General features: G+C 43.2%; 1 protein-coding gene across 10 annotated transcripts in view; it reads right to left on the bottom strand.

The window, feature by feature from the left end:
* Positions 1-4,995: 4,995 nt before the first annotated feature.
* The window catches only part of hdx (highly divergent homeobox), a 90,093-nt gene continuing 75,624 nt past the window's right edge, over positions 4,996-19,464 (bottom strand). For all 10 annotated transcript variants that reach the window (XM_048544581.1, XM_048544584.2, XM_048544588.1 and 7 more), the window contains 3 exons: positions 11,574-11,669; positions 8,165-8,287; positions 4,996-5,247 (listed from right to left, as the gene is read on the bottom strand). In XM_048544581.1, the coding sequence (XP_048400538.1) occupies positions 5,176-5,247; positions 8,165-8,287; positions 11,574-11,669 (291 nt within the window). In that variant the 3' untranslated portion in view covers positions 4,996-5,175. The remainder of the gene's footprint in view (positions 5,248-8,164; positions 8,288-11,573; positions 11,670-19,464) is intronic.

The following is a 19,464-nucleotide window of genomic DNA, read 5'->3' as shown; positions in this document are numbered from 1 at the left end:
ATCTGATCTGTTGTTGAGAGATTGCTTAACTCTGTCTGCTGCTTATGCTGTTGACATGCAGGTAGTCCTGTTTGATAACTTCACCAACTTTACACCTCATTTTTGGGTATGCCCTCCTGCACTCTCTGTTGAACCAAGGGTGATCCTATAGCTTAGGAGCAAAGTATTGCAGCTGCTAGAACCTGAACCGAAAACACAAAATGCTGGAGATCACAGTGGGTTAGGCAGCATCCACGGAGAAAATGCAAGCTTATGTTTCAAGTCTGGATGACTCTTCATCACTTCAGCTCTGAAAAAAATAATCATTTAGATTTGGAATGTCAGCTTGCTTGCTCTCCATGTAAGCTGCCAGACCCGCTGTGATCTCCAGCATTGTGTGTTTTCAGTCAATCCGCTGGCTTTACGGTAATGATCGAGTTGGAGCTATGCTGGGCCACGTGATTGCAGATTGTTGCCGGAGTACAATTATGCCACTATTGGTGAGCCACAGCATCTCATGGATGCCCAGTATTGAGCTGCTACATTCTAAATCTGTCCAATTTAGCACAGTGATTGTACTGCACAACATGATGAAGGCTATTCTCACTGTGAAGCTGGGACTTTGTCTGCACAAGGAACGTGTGGTGGTCACTCTTATCGATATTGTCATGGACAGATGCATCAATTTTCTCCACCAGTCTGAACATCCTGACAGGAGATTTTTGAGGAGTCTATGTACAGTTCCTGCTCTAGCTGGGTGGCTACTGCCATCCTCTGTCTCCTAGCTAGGAAAGAGCACCTGGAGCGTGGGCCAGATTCCCCATCATTCTGATGACCAGTGGCTGGGACAATGGAGTGCAACTCTGTGGATCTCTCCAGCTGACTTCAAGGGTACTGGACCTGAACCTCCATGGCAGCCAGACAATCCAACGCATGAACAAACTTGATCCCCATTGTACAGCTGCATTGCTGCAACTTCTGGGTAAACAAGGGCCATTGGGCTTGACATATTGGTCTGCTGTCACTTGTGCAGGTGGACAAGATCCCAAAGTGCCTACATTTCAGGATCTTCACTTGCCTGGGGAGGAGTGGGTACTTGGATTTGTGACTGTTGTTCAAGGGTCAGCAGCCTGGGCCATTTTTCCACGGACAGGTGCTCACTGGATTGTGCACCCAAACTTTCAAATGGGCGATATTCGCACCCAGCTACCATTATGATGTTGTGCAGGCAGCAAACTTGCCAATGTTTCCTCTGAGGCCTCAGAACTCTTCCTCAGAGATTGAGAAAATAACGTCTGGATGAGCAGCCAGCCTCGCTCCTGGTGTTGTGGACATTCTACTGTTAGCCATAAGGTAAAATTGAGAAAAGGCATCATAGCCATGGTGAGGAGTGACACGCAATGAATGATTGACAGTGGGGGTACTGAGAGATACGGTGCTTACTCAGTTCAGTGGGACATTGGCGTCTTTGCATTCCACAGGAGCGATCCCAGTCTTCGCCCGCAAAGGAATAGATTCTCACTCAGCTGGTATGGAGCCTGGTGTCATGGCAACCTGCCATCTATTCAGGCACTTTCTGCCCTGTTGTGGGCTGTCTTCGCTTGGAATGAAAAGAGAGAGGGATTGAGTGAGGTGAAAGTAGGTGGCACAGCTATTAGTGCTGTTTTAAGTGGTCAAAGAGCAGTGAAATGTCCTGTGAGAGACAGCAGGCAGCACAGAAGCCAGGGTCTGGAAGAGGGAGGAAATGAAAGAGCAAGTCAGGGAAGATAAAATAAGCAATACTAAGTGTGGCAAAGTAGAAATCTTCCAGGATCACATTAGTCTTTTAAATATGGTGGTGCCAGGGATGCTGGTTTACTGGTGAATATTCGCTGCGTGGCAAGTTCTTCCGAGAACGTCATGTGGCAAGGTGAGGACAGAATTGGGCTAGAGGAATATCATAAGAGTGTGGTAGGTAGCTAGTGAGATTAGTTTGATAAGATATGGTAAAACATCTCACTCGGGCTTTGCAGCAGGAAACCAACCAAATAAAAACTGGATGAAGCTTAGTGAAGAAAAAAAACCTGATTCAGCCCAGCGCCTCCATAATTTACTTAAGTTGGCCAAGTCATTCAGCGAAACAATTCAGTAGATTGTTTAAAAGGCCACTTATATTGTTTACAGTATCCCATTAGGAATCATGATTTTTAAAAAATGCTGAGCAAAGTATTTCTTGTATACATGGGTTCCGGTTCACTTACATAATTCATAAAATCAATATTAGCGCAGATATGAGAGGTTGTGGTTGTTTTACTGATAGATTTCATGCACAAGCTTTTTGAGGTGGTCAGTTGCAAAGGAGATGATGAGTCATGAAAGTGATACATGAAAACTCAGCACAGACAAATCCTCTGCTGGCTTCACAATAGGGTTTCAGTTAATAAACGTCCTACACAAGCCCACTGAACAAAGGATGTCAAATACTATAGTGATTTCCCAGGAAAACAGTGTCAAAAGCAAAGAACAGTAAAATTCATCAAATTGACTTCACAATGTCACTTTGGGGTTGGTTTTATCAAAAACATATTATTTGCTTCAAAATTTAACTGAGAGGAGATTTTAATAGTTCAGTTATTTCTGGGAATTGAAATCCAAGAACAATAGCAGGACAGGGAGAATAAAGTTATAACTGTGTTAACAGTGGGCACATGTTTACAGTAGTTTTTGAATCACAGCTGACAGAATACATTCAGAGACTGCAAGGATGTAGAAATAGAAATGTCAAGTGGACTAGAACAGAAAAACGGAAACCTGTAAAATCAAGAGTACCATATTAACTTGCAGACATGTTACATTTAAAAAGAAATTTAACGAGGGCCTCCTTAATGCATGTTATTAATTTGGTTTGCACAGATTAATAGTTCCAAGTTGCAGACCACTTTAGGTGTGGGCAGTATTTGGGTAAATACTGACAATTCTAAGACTTGATTCAATTACAAATTAAATTGAATGCTAAATTAATTTTCCAACGCTGATTACTTTCTACACAATCTTCTTGTGTCTTTTTAAAACTTGAACTTTGTTGATGTGCTTTCTGTTGACAGGGGAAAATAAAAGAAAATTTACAGATATTGCTCACAGCCAGAGACCAAGACTGATGGTGGGTGAGGTCTTTACATTTCTTCTTCCTTTGATGAAGCATTGCACAACATCTCCAGCTGGCATCCCTCCCAAATATCCATCAAACACACATTTTCAAATGCTCTCCATCATAAATAATTTAAGCCCATGCCACTGTATATTAAATGCAAAGTGAAGCGTGTCATCAAGTGGCTACAAATCAAAAACAAAATTGACTGCATGGCAGCAGTTCAGAACTGGTGAATAACCTAGCAACTCAGAACTGCTAAGTTTGTAGTTTGAGCTTGTTTTACTTCTGGTCTGTGCCAATTTAATTAAAATGGACTAATAAATTAAGAGACATTGGAATAGCTTCCCTAAAACCACGACTGTATAAAAGCTATATCTAATGCAGGCTTATGACATGACAAGTAGTTACGGTGAAAATACAGAGAGACATGCAGTTGTGACACACAGTTGTGACACAACAATCCATGCTCCCCTGAATTGGAAATCCTCCTTTGATGCTTCAGTGCACTATTCCACCTGCCCTCTGATTGTTCAGGAAACCGGCAAGTGGGATACTAAAATTAAGCCTTTTAAAAACGCACAACAACAGGTCCAACCATTGTCTAACCAAGGCCTTTCAATTTAAACCCGAAACAAAAAAAATTGCAAATGCTGGAGATCTGGTTTTGGGATGCAGTGGGCCTCACCTATCCCCTCCTCCCACCTCAAGCCGCATCCCCATTATAATTATTAACAGGACTATTAGAGGGTAATAATAAGTTGTGAGTAATAGCAGACAATGTGATAACAAAGCCTGGAATGTAAGGGATTACGGGAACCGCAGATGCTGGAGAATCCGAGACAACAAACGGGGCCCACTGCATCCCCATTTCCTACCTACTGACCTCATCCCACCCCCTTGACTGACCTATCCCCTCCCTACCTCCCCACCTACACTCACCTTTACTGGATCCATCTCCGCCTCTTTAACTTGCCTGTCTCCTCTCCACCTATCTTCTCCTCTATCCATCTTTGATCCGCCTCCCCCTCCCTCTTTTCTGATGAAGGATCTAGGCCCGAAACATCAGCTTTTGTGATCCTAAGATGCTGCTTGGTGTGCTGTGTTCATCCAGCTCCACACTTTGTTATCTGGAATGTGAGGGTTGGGGTAAGGACGTGGGAGAAGCCATAACTAACAGTCACTTCAAGCACAAACTCTAAAACAATTTATTTTAACCAAGCGTATTGAATTATTGGTTAAAATAAAAGAAATGAACTCTTAAAATATGTTGTAGGAATTTCAGAAGAACTGGTCATGTATTTATTCACTTGTAGTTAAATGTCACTTCAGAGCCAAGTTAACTGCTTGAGGAAAGAAAAGCCTGCTGATATTGTCCAGAATTTCTTCAGCAATGTCACTCTCTGAGCCAGGATTGTTTCAGTGCGTTCACTTCTCTTGATGAGTCGATGCTTTGAGCACATTTGACATGACGGTGTTTTTGTTTGTCTTGGAAATAGGGTGCCTCATCCTGGAGGAGCTAAATAGACTTCCCTTCCATTCCTCATTCACAGGCCACAACTCTACTACCTCAGAAATCTGTTGGTGCTCACGCACAGACTCACTGAATACAGGACGGGGTAAAATAAAATACCCTGCACCTACAGCGTCTTTCATGATCTCAGGACTCTGCATCCCTATTTGAAGTTGAAATATGGTGAGAATACATTCCTGCATGCAGGGACAATATTATTTTCATGTAGATATTCTGCAGCCAAAGGTAACTAGCATGTCTGTATCCATTGAAAACTTGGGGCAAAGTTTTTAATGCTCTGCAGCATTTAATGTTCATTAGCCAAACTATGGCCTCTAATGCCTCCCACCTCCCAATCAAAGAAAACAACGACAGCTAACAAAATCCATTTTATTCTGCAGTTGTTTCATCTCGTGATCAAGCTGTAGCACAAGCAGTCTTGTTTTTAAAATATGTAAAAGATTTAACATTGATACAAACAATTTAAAGAAGTCTTTACCACTTCCAAAAGGCTGTTTCACACTCAGCAAGATCCTCTGATACAGAGGAAATCTAATTAGCTTTGTTCCCGGTTGCCAGGTGAATCCAAGTTGCATTCAGTGTCAGGAGGCAAGTTTGTCAGCAACATCTATAAGAAAATGTCAACATTCTTTATAAATACCTGTGTCAGCAGCTATCAAAAACTGAAAATGGAACTGAGCTAAGTATCTGATTGAGAAACAACTAATAACTAGAACATAAAACAAGAATTTGTGGAACTTCAATCATTTTGCATTTTATCAAATCCTCTTCATCTTGTAAGAATGCTTACCAAAAGTTATTTTTTTTTTAAATTGTCATTTTAAATTCCTAATATACCCCAAAGAAGTTACAGACATTTAGAATTTATATAGAGTGGACCCATACAATTCACACAGCTAATTTAAGCACTCGATAATTCTGTTTGAAAACAGGATAATCAACCAGAAACAGAAAACTTAAAAGGATTGTGAGGAGGAAAGTGGCAGATTTCATGAGGATATAGACAAAATACTGACTGATGGTGGAATCAACAGTTGTGTACAAGTTACACTTAAAGCAGAGAACTAAAGGAAAACACGGAGATACAACATAAGGAAGCATATTCTAAAACAGAGCTGGCAATATGTGTGTTCAAATTTTTATAAGTAGCTGAACAGATTTACAATGTGATTAAAACACCACAAGAGATCCTGGGCAAATGGAGGCATGGAATATTATAGTAAGAAAGTTATAGTGTAGCTTTATAAAACTATAATTTGATATAATAGAAGTCGTATATCCAGTCATGGGGAAATATTCAGAAAGATTGTGAAGGCATTATGGAGGGTGCAAGATTTACATAATAGCCCAAGATGAGGGACTGCACTCATTTGGGTTTATTTGAACACTCGCGATTATTAACTTTAGAGAAAGTTAAGAACATCACATGCATTAAGGATCGAACTAGACAAGAATGAGTATGATTGAACTAGATGATACAGATTCAAGGTAAAAGAATCAAGGGCAATGTGTGGGAAACCTGAAGCTTACATAGCAAATAGTTAGGATCTGGAATGCACATAAAGTCATGAGGGTAGATTCAATTGTGGTTTTGAGAAAGAAACTGGATAAGAACTTAAAGAGAAAATATTTGCAGGGTTTACTGGGTAAGGTATAGGAATGGGATAAAATAAATTGGTCTTGCAGGCAGCTGGCATGGGCATGGCTGCTGAATGTCGTTCTGTGCTGTGACCATTCTATGATTCTATGAAATGCAGATTTTCTGCAGCATTCTGATCAGCATAAGTGGAGAACACGCCATCTCCTGCTGAAGCAACTTCATTGTAACAAAATATTTTTGAATTCAACATCTACTTCCCATATCAGAAATTTTCTATCACTTCTTTCTATCGATTCCTCAAGGGCAGGTTGTGTCTCACAAACCTCTGAGTTTTTTGAGAAGGTGACCAAGCATGTGGATGAGGGTAGGGCAGTTGACATGGAGTATGTGGATTTCAGTAAAGCCTTTGATAACGTTCCACATGGTAAGCTATTGGAAAAAAATGTGGAGGCATGGGATTGAGGGAGATTTAGCAGTTTGAATTAGAAACTGGCTTTCTGTAAGAAGGCAACGAATGGTGGTTGATGGAAAATATTCAGCCTGGAGTCTGGTTACTAGTGGTGTGCCTCAAGGATTTGTTTTGGGACCACTGCTGTTTGCCATTTTTATGAATGACTTGAATGCAGGCATAGGTGGATGGGTTAGTAGGTTTGCAGATGATACTAAAGTTGATGGCATGGTGGACAGTGTGGAAGAATGTTGCAGGTTGCAGGGAGACTTGGACAAACTGTAGAATTGGGCTGGAACGTGGCAAATGGAGTTCAATGCAGATAAATGTGAGGTGATTCACTTCGGGAAGAATAATAGGAAGGTAGAATACTGGGTCAATGGAAAGATTCTTGGTAGTGTGGATGTGCAGAGGGATCTTGGTGTCCATGTACACAGATCCCTGAAAGGTGCCACCCAGGTTGATAATGCTGTTAAGAAGGCATATGGTGTGTTAGGTTTTATTGGTAGAGGGATTGCGTTCCGGAGCCATGATGTCATGGTGCAATTGTACAAAACGCTAGTGCGGCTTAACTTGGAATATTGCGTACAATTCTGGTCACCCCATTGCAGGAAGGATGTGGAAGCATTGGAAAAGGTGCAGAGGAGATTTACCAGGATGTTGCCTGGTCTGGAGCGAAGGTCTTATGAGGAAAGGCTGAGGGACTTGGGTCTGTTCTCATTGGAGAGTAGAAGGCTAAGAGAGGATTTAATAGAGACATACAAGATGATCAGAGGATTAGATAGGGTGGACAGTGGCAGTCTTTTTCCTAGGTTGTTGACGTCGGCTTGTATGAGGGGGCATAGCTGCAAATTGACAGGTGATAGATTTAAGACAGATGTCAGAGGCAGGTTCTTTACTCAGAATGGTAAGGGTGTGGAATGCTCTGCCTGCCAATGTAGTTAACTCAGCAACATTAGGGGCATTTAAACAGTCCTTGGATAAGCATATGGATGATGATGGAATAGTTTAGGAGGATGGGCTTAGATTAGTTCACAGGTCAGCGCAACATCGAAGCTGAAGGGCCTGTTCTGCGCTGTATTGTTCTATGTTCTTTCTAAATCGAGGTAAAATTCAACATCAAGCTTTACATACAACATAACCTTTGATTTAACAGTTGCACAGCACTCAACAGGACAAGTTCAATTTTTAAAAATTTATTCAAGAAACACCACAAATGTGTTATCGTTGTTAGATCACAGCTGCCTGCAAAGAGCAATTCACCACATGCCTTATTCCATACCGATGTGGCTAACTACTGGCATATCTCAACTAACTGTGAATTTATGAAGTTATTTCATTTCTCCCTCATTGATTATTTTAACCAGTTTATGTTGATCTTTCTCAAACCATCATCACAGCAGCGTTCTGAATAACCTTGCACATTTGGTCAAGAATAAGATCATAGTACACACTCTGCTGCAGCACCAGACCTACCTGCTGCTGTTCTGTGTCATTTGTTTTGACTGCAAGAACTAAACTTGTAGTAAAATTCTGAAGATGGAGGTATTTCTGTTTTTGTTTCTCCAGTTCATTCTCAAGGTACCTAATTTTGTCATTCTGAAAAGAAGAAGCAACAGCATTAAAATAAAACGTAGACTTGGACATTGCATACAATACAGATAGCATGGGGACACAGCAAGGAAATGAACTCCCGTTGCTCGGACAAATGTTTACCTGCGTTTTTTTAAAAAACAAATGATACTTCCATCAATCTCCTTGCCTCAGTTGCAATGACCAATTACACATTCAAAATCTGGATGTGTTTGCTCGCTGAGCTGGAAGGTTAGTTTTCAGACGTTTCGTCACCATTCTAGGTAACATCATCAGTGAGCCTCCGATGAAGCGCTGGTGTTATGTCCTGGTTTCTATTTATCTGTTTAGGTTTCCTTGGGTTGGTGATGTCATTTCCTGTTCTTTTTCTCAGAGGATGGTAGATTGGATTTGGAGTTCGGGGGGGGGGGGGGGGGGGGGGCGGGGGGCACTGCTCACAAAAAAGGTTGACTCCAGAAATGGCTGTGAGAGCCACTCGTCTACCTTTTCCTCAGTTAAGAAGTATCAGAAGCAGTTGTGATTCATCCAAATAGTAGTTACTGAACTGTACCATCACCTCCGTTTGGACCTGCTGCCACAGGACAGTAGCTGTCAGAGCCTCCAGTGCCTGACTGGTTTTAGCCAGAGCTGGCAGCACTGCCAACACTGTATCTCCAATTCACTGTGTTATTGCATCCAAAATGTAACAGATGCCTCGTAGGCCAGGAGGGGGGACTTTGCAGTTTCTGTAACAGGACAGATGCTGAAGGAATCAGCACATGGTGATGCAAAACACTGGCAAAGTGAACGGGACAGGGTGAGGTATCAAGTGCACACGCTTGGGTGCACAAGTACCCGTGTGACCAATGCACAGCATTATGCCAGTAGAATGTCAGCTATCCTGACAGGGGCAAGAATGCTTTCATTTTGTGCCATTCAGCTGTTCCACCATGTTCAAAGTTAGCACAACTAACTACAGGATCTGTGAGGTGACAAGGTTTCCACATGTAGCTAACTTCCTTCAAAAATGTGGCCACAAGCTCAGATGGGAACCATGCCACCTGAAGCAACAACATGGAACAAACCATCAATGTTCTAAAACTTGGCCACTGTCTGGATCACTTGTCAGGAACCCCAGAATACTCGCCGGAGAATACCTCTGAACGAGTGGCGCCCCACTCCATGCTATTCAACCCAGCTCTCACTATGGCACAGCACTCAGCCAAGAAACCCAGATGGAAGAGAAGGTGGCAGAGATATCTCAGGCCTTGTTATTCTCGACAGTCTGTCGGTCAGTGAGTGACCAGTTAGTCAGCCTCCGGCTCTGCTAAAATCATTCAAACTTCACCTCACACGATTAATTCTAAACCTACCTCTCCGTGCTTCACACATGCAATCCCAGACCGACTCAACAAAATTTTGAAAAGAAGAAATTTCAACATTTCTAATAATAGGAAAAAGAACAATTTGCCCTTGTGGTTATGTTTCCCTTGTCCAGTGTTCCTAACCAATGCTAGCAGCAGAAATTCTTCATTGCGGCCCCATTACATGTAAACATGTTGAGCAAGCGAGCCAGCATCCATGTGGCGAATGCTTTGGGAGGGATGGGTGGTGGGAATATCAATAGCCGTGCTACAAGGTGCTTGGGTGACCTCGCTACCACAATGATTGAACAGCTGATACAGTGTAGAAACTGCAAGATGTGGGATTGAAGCTTACAACAGTGTTAAGTGTGCAAGGGTGAGGCTGAACATATAAATATCAGGCATGAGTGCTGTCGCTTGAGATTATGATGATGTGGAAGTGCTGATATTGGACAGGAGTGGGCAAAGTCAGAAATCACATGAGACCTGGTGATAGTCCAACAGGTTTGTTTGAAAACACAAGCTTTCAGAGCCTCAGTCTTTCGTCAGGTGTTAGTGTTCTAATTCTAATTCGAAGTCACATTGGGGCAGGTGATCAAAGGTTCGATTAAAGGGATGGGCTGGGTTTTGAGGAGTCCATTCTCAACAAGAAAAGGCACACAACATGATAAAATTAGCAATGCTTCCTGCTGCCTATTCTGCTGTGGCAAAGTTTGATCACTGGCCTTGACTGTATGTGCGGCAGCCACACAGGATTTAGCATAATCATGCACAATTTCAAAATGAAAGCTCTGATTGACTGGGAGTCAAAGATGATCACCAAGCGTGGATGACGGGTGAACAGAACATATTGCATATTAGTACACAGGCAGGAGTGTATTTAGCTCAATTTTACAGAGGACGGAAAATGGAAAGTCTACCAGGAATTCATTGGAGCAAATTGGAGTAGTCTGGGGGCATGAAAGGCGTAGGTGAGGAATTGATTCACAAATGGAGCCAAGGGAATGGAGAGTTAGGTAATATTATGGAGGTCTGCATAGGCCTATTTAGCAATCTTGAGATCAAAAGCTCACCTTGGGGTTAAATCTAACACCAAGGTGGTAAACAGTCCAGTTCAGCCCCAGATTTTTGATCTAACTGTATTCACTCCAATAACAAGACTGTACAAGTATATTAGACATTGGTATCGGCTACTTCTTTGTTTAAAAAATGTCAAATTTATAAATTAGATCAATGTTCATTTGTAACTATTCTTGAAATACAATGCTTGATAGTATAAGGTCTCATTCTCTACAATTACTCTTGGGTTCTATTTTTTTCCCTTTTTGTTTCAAAATTGTCTTTATTACCCTGTTCCAGGATATTTCTTTCCTTTTCTATTTCCAAAGCAACACTACAAACGAAAAAAATCTGAAAATAAACTCAAGTTCACATAAGTGTCTGCGTAGGACTACAGCATTTGAATTCTGACTCAATGGAGCTGCCTAATTACATCTAAGCAAAACAGCCTCATGACTATAATTTACAATTGTACAAAACTGCAAGTTACTCAAGACGTCAATACATGTGAAAATGGAGAAATGTTTGAAGAATGCTACGAACTGAGGGTAGTTATAACCAAATATCCTCCAGTACATAATGCTATACTTTGGAACATCATAATGAAACCCATCCTAGAAAACAGAGGATGACAAAAAATTCTTGATATAAACAATGAAAAATTGAACACCAGATTTTCACTAACATCAAGCTCAATCAGCTTGGCATTATAAGCAAACATTGTTGCAGTTGTCTGTGGTCATTATATGATTAACTAATCCAAGGCATCTTTTCAACATTGACTCTGGCAAACATCTCATTCAGCAAAAAAATCATGAAAAATAAATAACTGTTAACATGTAACATATTTGGACAATAATCTAATTTCCTCTAATGGAGACAGACCTTACCCTAAGAGACAGTTGTTTCTGGAGCTGCTCACCATCAGGTGTCACACGGTCACAACTGCTCATTTCAGCTGCATCGTCATCAAGTACTTCTAATTTCTGCATCAAAAAGACCAAAAGTAAAGTATGCTTCAAGGTTGAGAAATCTTTTCATGTTCAGTCCTTTTTGACTGATTTGAAAACAGTATATTCCAGGTCACATTTGCCTTTTTAGTCACTCGCATGTGACTTCAATTTCTTTACCCCATTCACCAGGAGTCTTGCAGTGCAGTCAGGAGTACAGTATCATTGCAACTTGTAGCTAGCTGCCTGAAAGAATGAACAGATATAGTTTCCATCCTACTACCTCCCCCAGTCCCTTCTTTCTTACAATTCCTCCATGCAAGGCACTAACTTCCACAAGGCACTTCCCCACTCAACATGTTACACATGTGAGAGCTTTCCTCATCCTGTGACACTAAGCACTCCTTCTATTTTACATGCAAGTCTTCCACTCATACCAAAGAATACACAGTTACTGCTTTTGCTATAGGACAAAAAAATGGATATTCTTTGCTGAACTTCGGTTGAGGGCTGCACATATAGGATAAAGCTTCTGGATTTTTGGATGGTTTAACAGGTCTGCCAAGAGGCATTTATATTGCAATCTGAATATTTCATGATATGTAATCTGTTTGTTCGGAGAATAAAAAAAACTTGGTAACATCATCAGCAGCAAAAGGTTGCTTATTTAACCACCGTCCAGCAAAATTATTGATTCAACATTCACTTCAAAGGGAGGAATTGTGCATGAATCTTTGCTACTGATGTGCTGTAGACAGAAGGTAAGGAATCATATGTAGTCAGGAAGTTTACAATCATTGGAACAACTGTGCATAGGTAACATTATTAACTACTGTTCAAATATTATTCAAATTTCACATTCTGACTAATGCTATACCAATGTTAATTATGGGCCTTGTGACAGAGTGTAGTTTCCCTTCCTCGAAGCTGAGGCTTGGTTCAAGTCCCATCTGCTCCAGAGGTACGTGACTAGATCTCTGAACAAGCTATTTAGAAAATATTTACACCAACATTAATGTATGGAAAGTTTCTCCATTCTTTCATGGAGGTATTCAACATTCCCTCAGCATGTTGAACAGAAGAGCTTCAAAATAATAGCTTAGACTCTTATCTCCTGATCATTTGACACAACAGGTAATAGGGCAGGTTAACAGGGTAGTAAAGCAGTGCAGAGGCACTTGTCTTCATCGGTTGTGACACTAACATTAGCAGTACAAAACTGTGGTTAGGCCACAGCTGGAGTATGTCTGCAGTTCTAGTCATTACACTATAGGAAGGATGTGATTGCACTGGAGGGGGCATATAGGAAATTCACCAAGAAGATGCCTGAGCTGGAGCAATTTCGCTATGACAAGAGGCTGAAGAACCTCAGGTTGCTTTCTTTAGACCTGAGAAGGCTGAGGGGGCACACATTTGAGGTGCATAAGATTATGAAGGGCTTGGATAAGGATGATAGAAAACAGGTGGTGCGCTAAGTTGAAGGGTCAATACAAGGGGCAAAGACTTTGAGATGAAAACCAGGAGATCTTTTCACCCAGAGGGTGGTGGGAATCTGGAATGCACTGCCTGGGAGGGTAGTTGGGGCAGAAAACCTCAAACTTTAAAAAGACAAAAACCATAAGAACTGAGGATGCTGTAAATCAAGAACAAAAACAAAGTTGCTGGAAAAGCTCAGCAGGTCTGGCAGCATCTGTGATGGAGAAAACAGAGTTAGCATTTCGGGTCCGGTGACCCTTCCTCAGAACTGATGGTGGTGGGAAGGCAGAGGGATAAAGCTGAGGCCTTTGCTGAGTACAGAGCGTTCAGCGTCAGACAGCGGAAGATTAGGGTGGGGATAGAGGGAAGGAGAGGTAGGTTCCAGAGGGCCATGAGTATTTTTGAGTTGTTGCATCTTGTAGGCCTTGGTGCCTTAAAAGGAAAAGGAAAAGTTTCTCGTTAGCACGACAAATGAACTGGAGGATGAAGTGGAACAGTGGAGTGGTGCAGCACATGGGTTCTGAGGAAGGGTCACCGGATCCAAAATGTTAACTCTGTTTTCTCCTTCACAGATGCTACCAGACCCGCTGAGCTTTTTCAGCAACTTTGTTTTTGTTCTTTAGAAAGATACTTGGATAAGCACTTGGGTGATAATGTTCAGGCTATGGGCCAATTCCTGGCAAGTTGGCCTTGTGTAGATACAGAGAAGCTCTTGTTGGCGAAGATTCAATGGGCCAAAGAACATCTTCTGTAATCAATGATTCTACGAACACTGGCTCCAATTATCTTGTTCTTTCCATCCCCTTGCAGGTTTTCAGCAACTGTTCAACTTTTGGTCAGGAATTAGTCACTTGTGAAATCTGATCACTTTAAACAAGCCCGAACAAAGCACTGATGAAAACAACAAGCAGCCAAGACATCTTTCCTGAGTAGGTCTTGGGAGGAAGATGTTCAGTGATAGCAGTGATCAAACAATTCAAACACTGCCCACGGATGGGGGCTTTTAACGGTGTTTAAAAAGTTTACAGACTGGCTTAACATAGAACAATACAGCACAGTACAGTACAGACTCTTTGGCCCACAATGTTGTGCCGAATTTTTACCCTAATCCTAAGGTCTATCTAACCTCCACCCCTATCTTATACCATCATTTGCTTCTCTAATCAACCTCAAATCAACAATCTTGGTCATGAATCAACTTTTGCCTCATCACAGGAAACGAGCATCAAGTTCTTCAAGATCTGAGATTTTGCCAAAAGATACCTTCTTCACTGAAACAAGAGAACTGGCAGAGGCATCACTAAAATCACATCATTCAGAGAGAATCCCTTTACTTCTGGACAATGTCAGTCAATGACTACAAATACATTGTTATTACAACAGTGCTACAGCTCCTTCATTACACTTTTCATTAGTTTTAAGGTCATTTAAAGATATTGCAAAATCTCATAGTGCTTCATCAGAATCTGATGAAGGGTCTAGGCCCGAAATGTCAGCTTTCATGCTCCTAAGATGCTGCTTGGCCTCCTGTCTTCATCCAGCTCTACACCTTGTTACCGCTATGCTTGAAGAGGAAGATTGCTTCTTCTAATAAATTACTGCATTATTTTGTAAGTAGCAAAATATTATGAGATATTTAGTTTTGAAATACATCACTAGATTCCAAATGTGTTTACATATATAATGTTCATCTATTTCCTTATCATAACTGTGCCTCAGTGCTTTAACATTTCTGATCTGGCAGCAAGTAATTTATATGGAAACACACCATAGAATACATGCATTTCCCTTCATACAAGTTACTATGAACTGTATACTTGCATAAAACTTAGTCAAGTTTAATACTGAATAGAAGCTAGAATTCCAAACCAAGCTTTCAGTTATCTGCTTGGTGGCACTATGTCGTGAGTAATACCAGAAAACCTGTTGAGATACACAATCTTTTTTCCTATGGTGCTCTGTCACAAATGCCCAAATAGATGAAATTGAATGAGATTAAGTTGAGGTGGTGAAAGTTTACATGACCTTTCAGTACGAACATTGCCAAAATTACAGAAATTGAGCTGAAAGTATAACGTTAGCATGTTATACTACTCTTACAGACTACTTTACAATAAGTACAAGTCTCTTTCAGACTTTCTGAATGCCACTTTTGTCCTGTCATGGATGTGAAAGAGCTCAGTACAGTTTTGAAGAGTTAAAGGAGCATCCCCATTGCTATGGAAAATACTTATTCCCCAATCAACATTATAAATACAGATTATCGAGTTATGACCGTCAGTCTGACAAAGTAGTTGAGGATGTGACTAGAAAAGTTGAAGTTCTTTGAGGATGTGACTAGAAAAGTTGATGAGGGTCGAGCTGTGGATGTGGTGTATATGGACTTCAGTAAGGCATTTGATAAGGTTCCCCATGGTATGCTCATTCAGAAGGTCAGGAGGAATGGGATACAGGGGAACTTAGCTGCTTGGATACAGAACTGGCTGGCCAACAGAAGACAGCGAGTGGTAGTAGAAGGAAAATATTCTGCCTGGAAGTCAGTGGTGTTCCACAGGGCTCTGTCCTTGGGCCTCTACTGTTTGTAATTTTTATTAATGACTTGGTTGAGGGGATTGAGGGATGGGTCAGCAAGTTTGCAGACGACACAAAGGTTGGAGGTGTCGTTGACCGTATAGAGGGCTGTTGTAGGCTGCAGCGAGGCATTGACAGGATGCAGAGATGGGCTGAGAGTGGCAGTTGGAGTTCAACATGGATAAATGCGAGGTGATGCATTTTGGAAGGTCGAATTTGAAAGCTGAGTACAGGATTAAGGATAGGATTCTTGGCAGTGTGGAGGAACAGAGGGATCTTGGTGTGCAGATACATAGATCCCTTAAAATGGCCACCCAAGTGGGCAGGGTTGTTAAGAAAGCATATGGTGTGTTGGCTTTCATTAACAGGGGGACTGAGTTTAAGAGTCGTGAGATCTTGTTGCAGCTCTGTAAAACTTTGGTTAGACCGCACTTGGAATACTGCCTCCAGTTCTGGTCGTCCTATTATAGGAAAGATGTGGATGCTTTGGAGAGGGTTCAGAGGAGGTTTACCAGGATGCTGCCTGGACTGGAGGGCTTATCTTATGAAGAGAGGTTGGCTGAGCTTGGTCTCTTTTCATTGGAGAAAAGGAGGAGGAGAGGGGACCTAATTGAGGTATACAAGATAATGAGAGGCATAGATAGAGTTGATAGCCAGAGACTATTTCCCAGGGCAGAAATGGCTAACACGAGGGGTCATAGTTTTAAGCTGGTTAGAGGAAAGTATAGAGGGGATGTCAGAGGCGGGTTCATTACACAGAGAGTTGTGAGAGCATGGAATGTGTTGCACGCAGTTGTGGAAGCAAGGTCATTGGGGTCATTTAAGAGACTGCTGGACATGCATATGGTCACAGAAATTTGAGGGTGCATACATGAGGATCAATGGTCGGCACAACATCTTGGGCTGAAGGGCCTGTTCTGTGCTGTACTGTTCTATGTTCTGAAACAGTGGCTACCATCCAAAAAAGTGCTTCATTGGCACTTTGGGTCTTCCAATGGCATTATATAAATACAAGGATTTCTTTCAGTGCCTTTTAAAACTGGCATACTTCATACAAGAGGAAAAGTCAAGACGAAGCAGCCTTTTGTACTGAAAAGCCCAAAAATAAAGTTAATTCAAGGCACAAAATAAACTCATACTCTCCCTCGACCTCTTCATTTCCAACTGCCATCGCGACATCAATCGCCTCAACCTCTCTACCCCTCTCATCCACTCCAACCTCTCCCTCGCAGACTGTGCAGCCCTCCGCTCCAATCCCAACCGCACCATAAAACTCGCGGACAAGGGAGGGACAGTTGTAGTATGGCGCACTGGCCTCTACATCGCCAAGGCCAGGCGCCAACTCTCCAATACCACCTCCTACCGTCCCCAGATCATGTCCCCACCCCCGAGCACCAAACCATCCACAACCTCATCACCTTAGGTGACCGCCCACACACAGCCTCCAACCTCATCGTTCTTCAACACGGCACCGCCAGCTTCTATCTCCTTCCGAAAATCCACAAACCTGACTGCCCTGGTCAACCCATTGTCTCCACTTGCTCCTGCCCCACCGAACTTATCTCCACCTCTCTTAACTCCATTTTCTCCCCCTTGGTTCAGGAACTCCATATCTACGTCCATGACGCCACCCAGACCCTCCACCACCTCCAAAAAACTTTCAATTCCCTGGTCCCCAACACCTCAACTTTACCATGGATGTCCAGTCTGTACGTACCCGCATTTTCCTATGCAGATAGCCTAAGGGCCCTCTGCTTCTTCCTGTCCCGCAGACCCGACCAGTTCCCCTCCACTGACACCCTCATCCGCTCAGCCAAACTCATCCTCACCCTCAACAACTTTGCTTTCAATTTCTCCCACTTCCTGCAGACAAAGGGGTTGGCCATGGGTACCCACATGGGTCCAAGCTATGAGTGTCTCTTTGTAGGTTATGTGGAACAGTCCCTCTTCCGAAGCTACACTGGCCCTAAACCCCACCTCTTCCTCCGTTACATCGATGACTGTATTAGCGCCGCCACGTGCTCCCACGAGGAGCTCGAACAGTTCATCCACTTCGCCAACACCTTTCACCACAACCTTAAGTTCACCTGGACCAACTCTGATGTCTCTCTCTCCTGGACCTCTGTTTCCATCTCTGGCAACCACCTGGAAATCCATATCCATTTCAAGCCCACCAACTCCCATAGCTACTTAGAATACATCTCCTCCCACCCACCTTCCTGCAAAAATGCCATCCCCTATTCCCAATTCTGTCGCCTCTGCCGCATCTACTCCCAGGATGCGGCATTCCACTCCTGAACATCTCGGATGTCCTCGTTTTTCCAAGGACCGCAACTCCACCCCCCGGCAGTGGTCGAGAATGCCCTCGACCGTGTCTCCCGCATTTCCTGAAAGTCATCCCTCACACCCCCTCCCCGCAATAACAACCAAAACAGGATCCCCCTCGTCCTCATGTACCACCCACCAACCTCCGGGTCCAACGCATCATCCACCGACACTTCTGCCATCTGCAATCTGACCCCACCACCAAAGACATTTTTCCCTCCCCACCCTTATCTGCTTTCCGGGAGGGCCACTCTCCAGAACTCCTTGACCACTCCACCCTCCCCTCCAGCCCCAACACACCCGGCACTTTTCCCTGCAACCGCAGAAAGTGCTACACCTGCCCCTCCACCCCCCCATCCCAGGCCCCAAGAAGACTTTCCACAGCAAGCAGATGTTCCCCTGCACATCTGCTAATGTGGTCTACTGTGTCCCCTGTTCCTGTTGTGGCCTCCTCTACATCAGGGAAACCAAGCGGAGGCTTGGGGACCATTTTGCAGAACACCTATGCTCAGTTTGCACTAAACAATTGCACTTCCCAGTTGCGAACCATTTCAACTCCCCTTCACATTCCTCAGGCGACATGTCCATCCTGGGCCTCCTGCAGGCCACAACAATGCCACCCGAAGATTGCAGGAACAGCACCTCATGTTCCACTTGGGAACCCTGCAGTCCAATGGTATCAATGCGGACTTCACAAACTTCAAAATCTCCCCTCCCCCTACCGCATCCCAAAACCAGCCCAGCTTGTTCCCGCCTCCTTACCCTGTCCTTCCTGCCACCAATTCCCTCCACCCACCTCAAGCCCAACCCCCATCACTGACCTACTAGCCTCATCCCACCCACTTGACCTGTCCAATCCTCCATGGACTGACGTATCTCCTCCCTAACTCCCGACCTACACCCACCTTTATTGGTTCCATCGCCACCTCTTTGGCCTGTCTGCCTCCTCTCCACCTATCTTCTCCTCTATACATCTTCTATCTGCCTCATCCTCTCTTCCCATTTATTTCAGAACCCCCTTTCCCTCCCCCATTTCTGAAGAAGGGTCGAGGGCCAAAACATCAGCTTCCTGCTTCTCCGATGCTGCTTGGCCTGCTGTGTTCATCCAACTCTACACCTTGTTATCTCACTGGCAACAATAATATATTGGGTGGCATGGTGGTTAACACTGCTGCCTCACAGCGCATGGGCCTCAGGTTCAATTCCACCCTCGGGCCACTGTCTGTGTGGAGTTTGCACATTCTTCACGTGTCTTTGTGGGTTTCTTCTGTGTGCTCCGGTTTCCTCCCAGAGTCCAAAGATGTGCAGGTTAGGTGGATTGGCCATGCTAAATTGCCCACAGTGTTCAGGGATGTGTGGATTAGTTCAGTTATGGGAGATGGGTCTGGGTGGGATGCTCTGAGGGTCGGGGTGTGCTGAATGGCCTGTTTCCAGACCGTGGGAATGCTATGAACTTCCT

This window comes from Stegostoma tigrinum, chromosome 15 (assembly GCF_030684315.1).
Source record: "Stegostoma tigrinum isolate sSteTig4 chromosome 15, sSteTig4.hap1, whole genome shotgun sequence".
NCBI lineage: Eukaryota > Metazoa > Chordata > Chondrichthyes > Orectolobiformes > Stegostomatidae > Stegostoma > Stegostoma tigrinum.
Note: the sequence above shows the minus strand (reverse complement) of the source record. Positions and strands in the feature narration are given on the sequence as shown.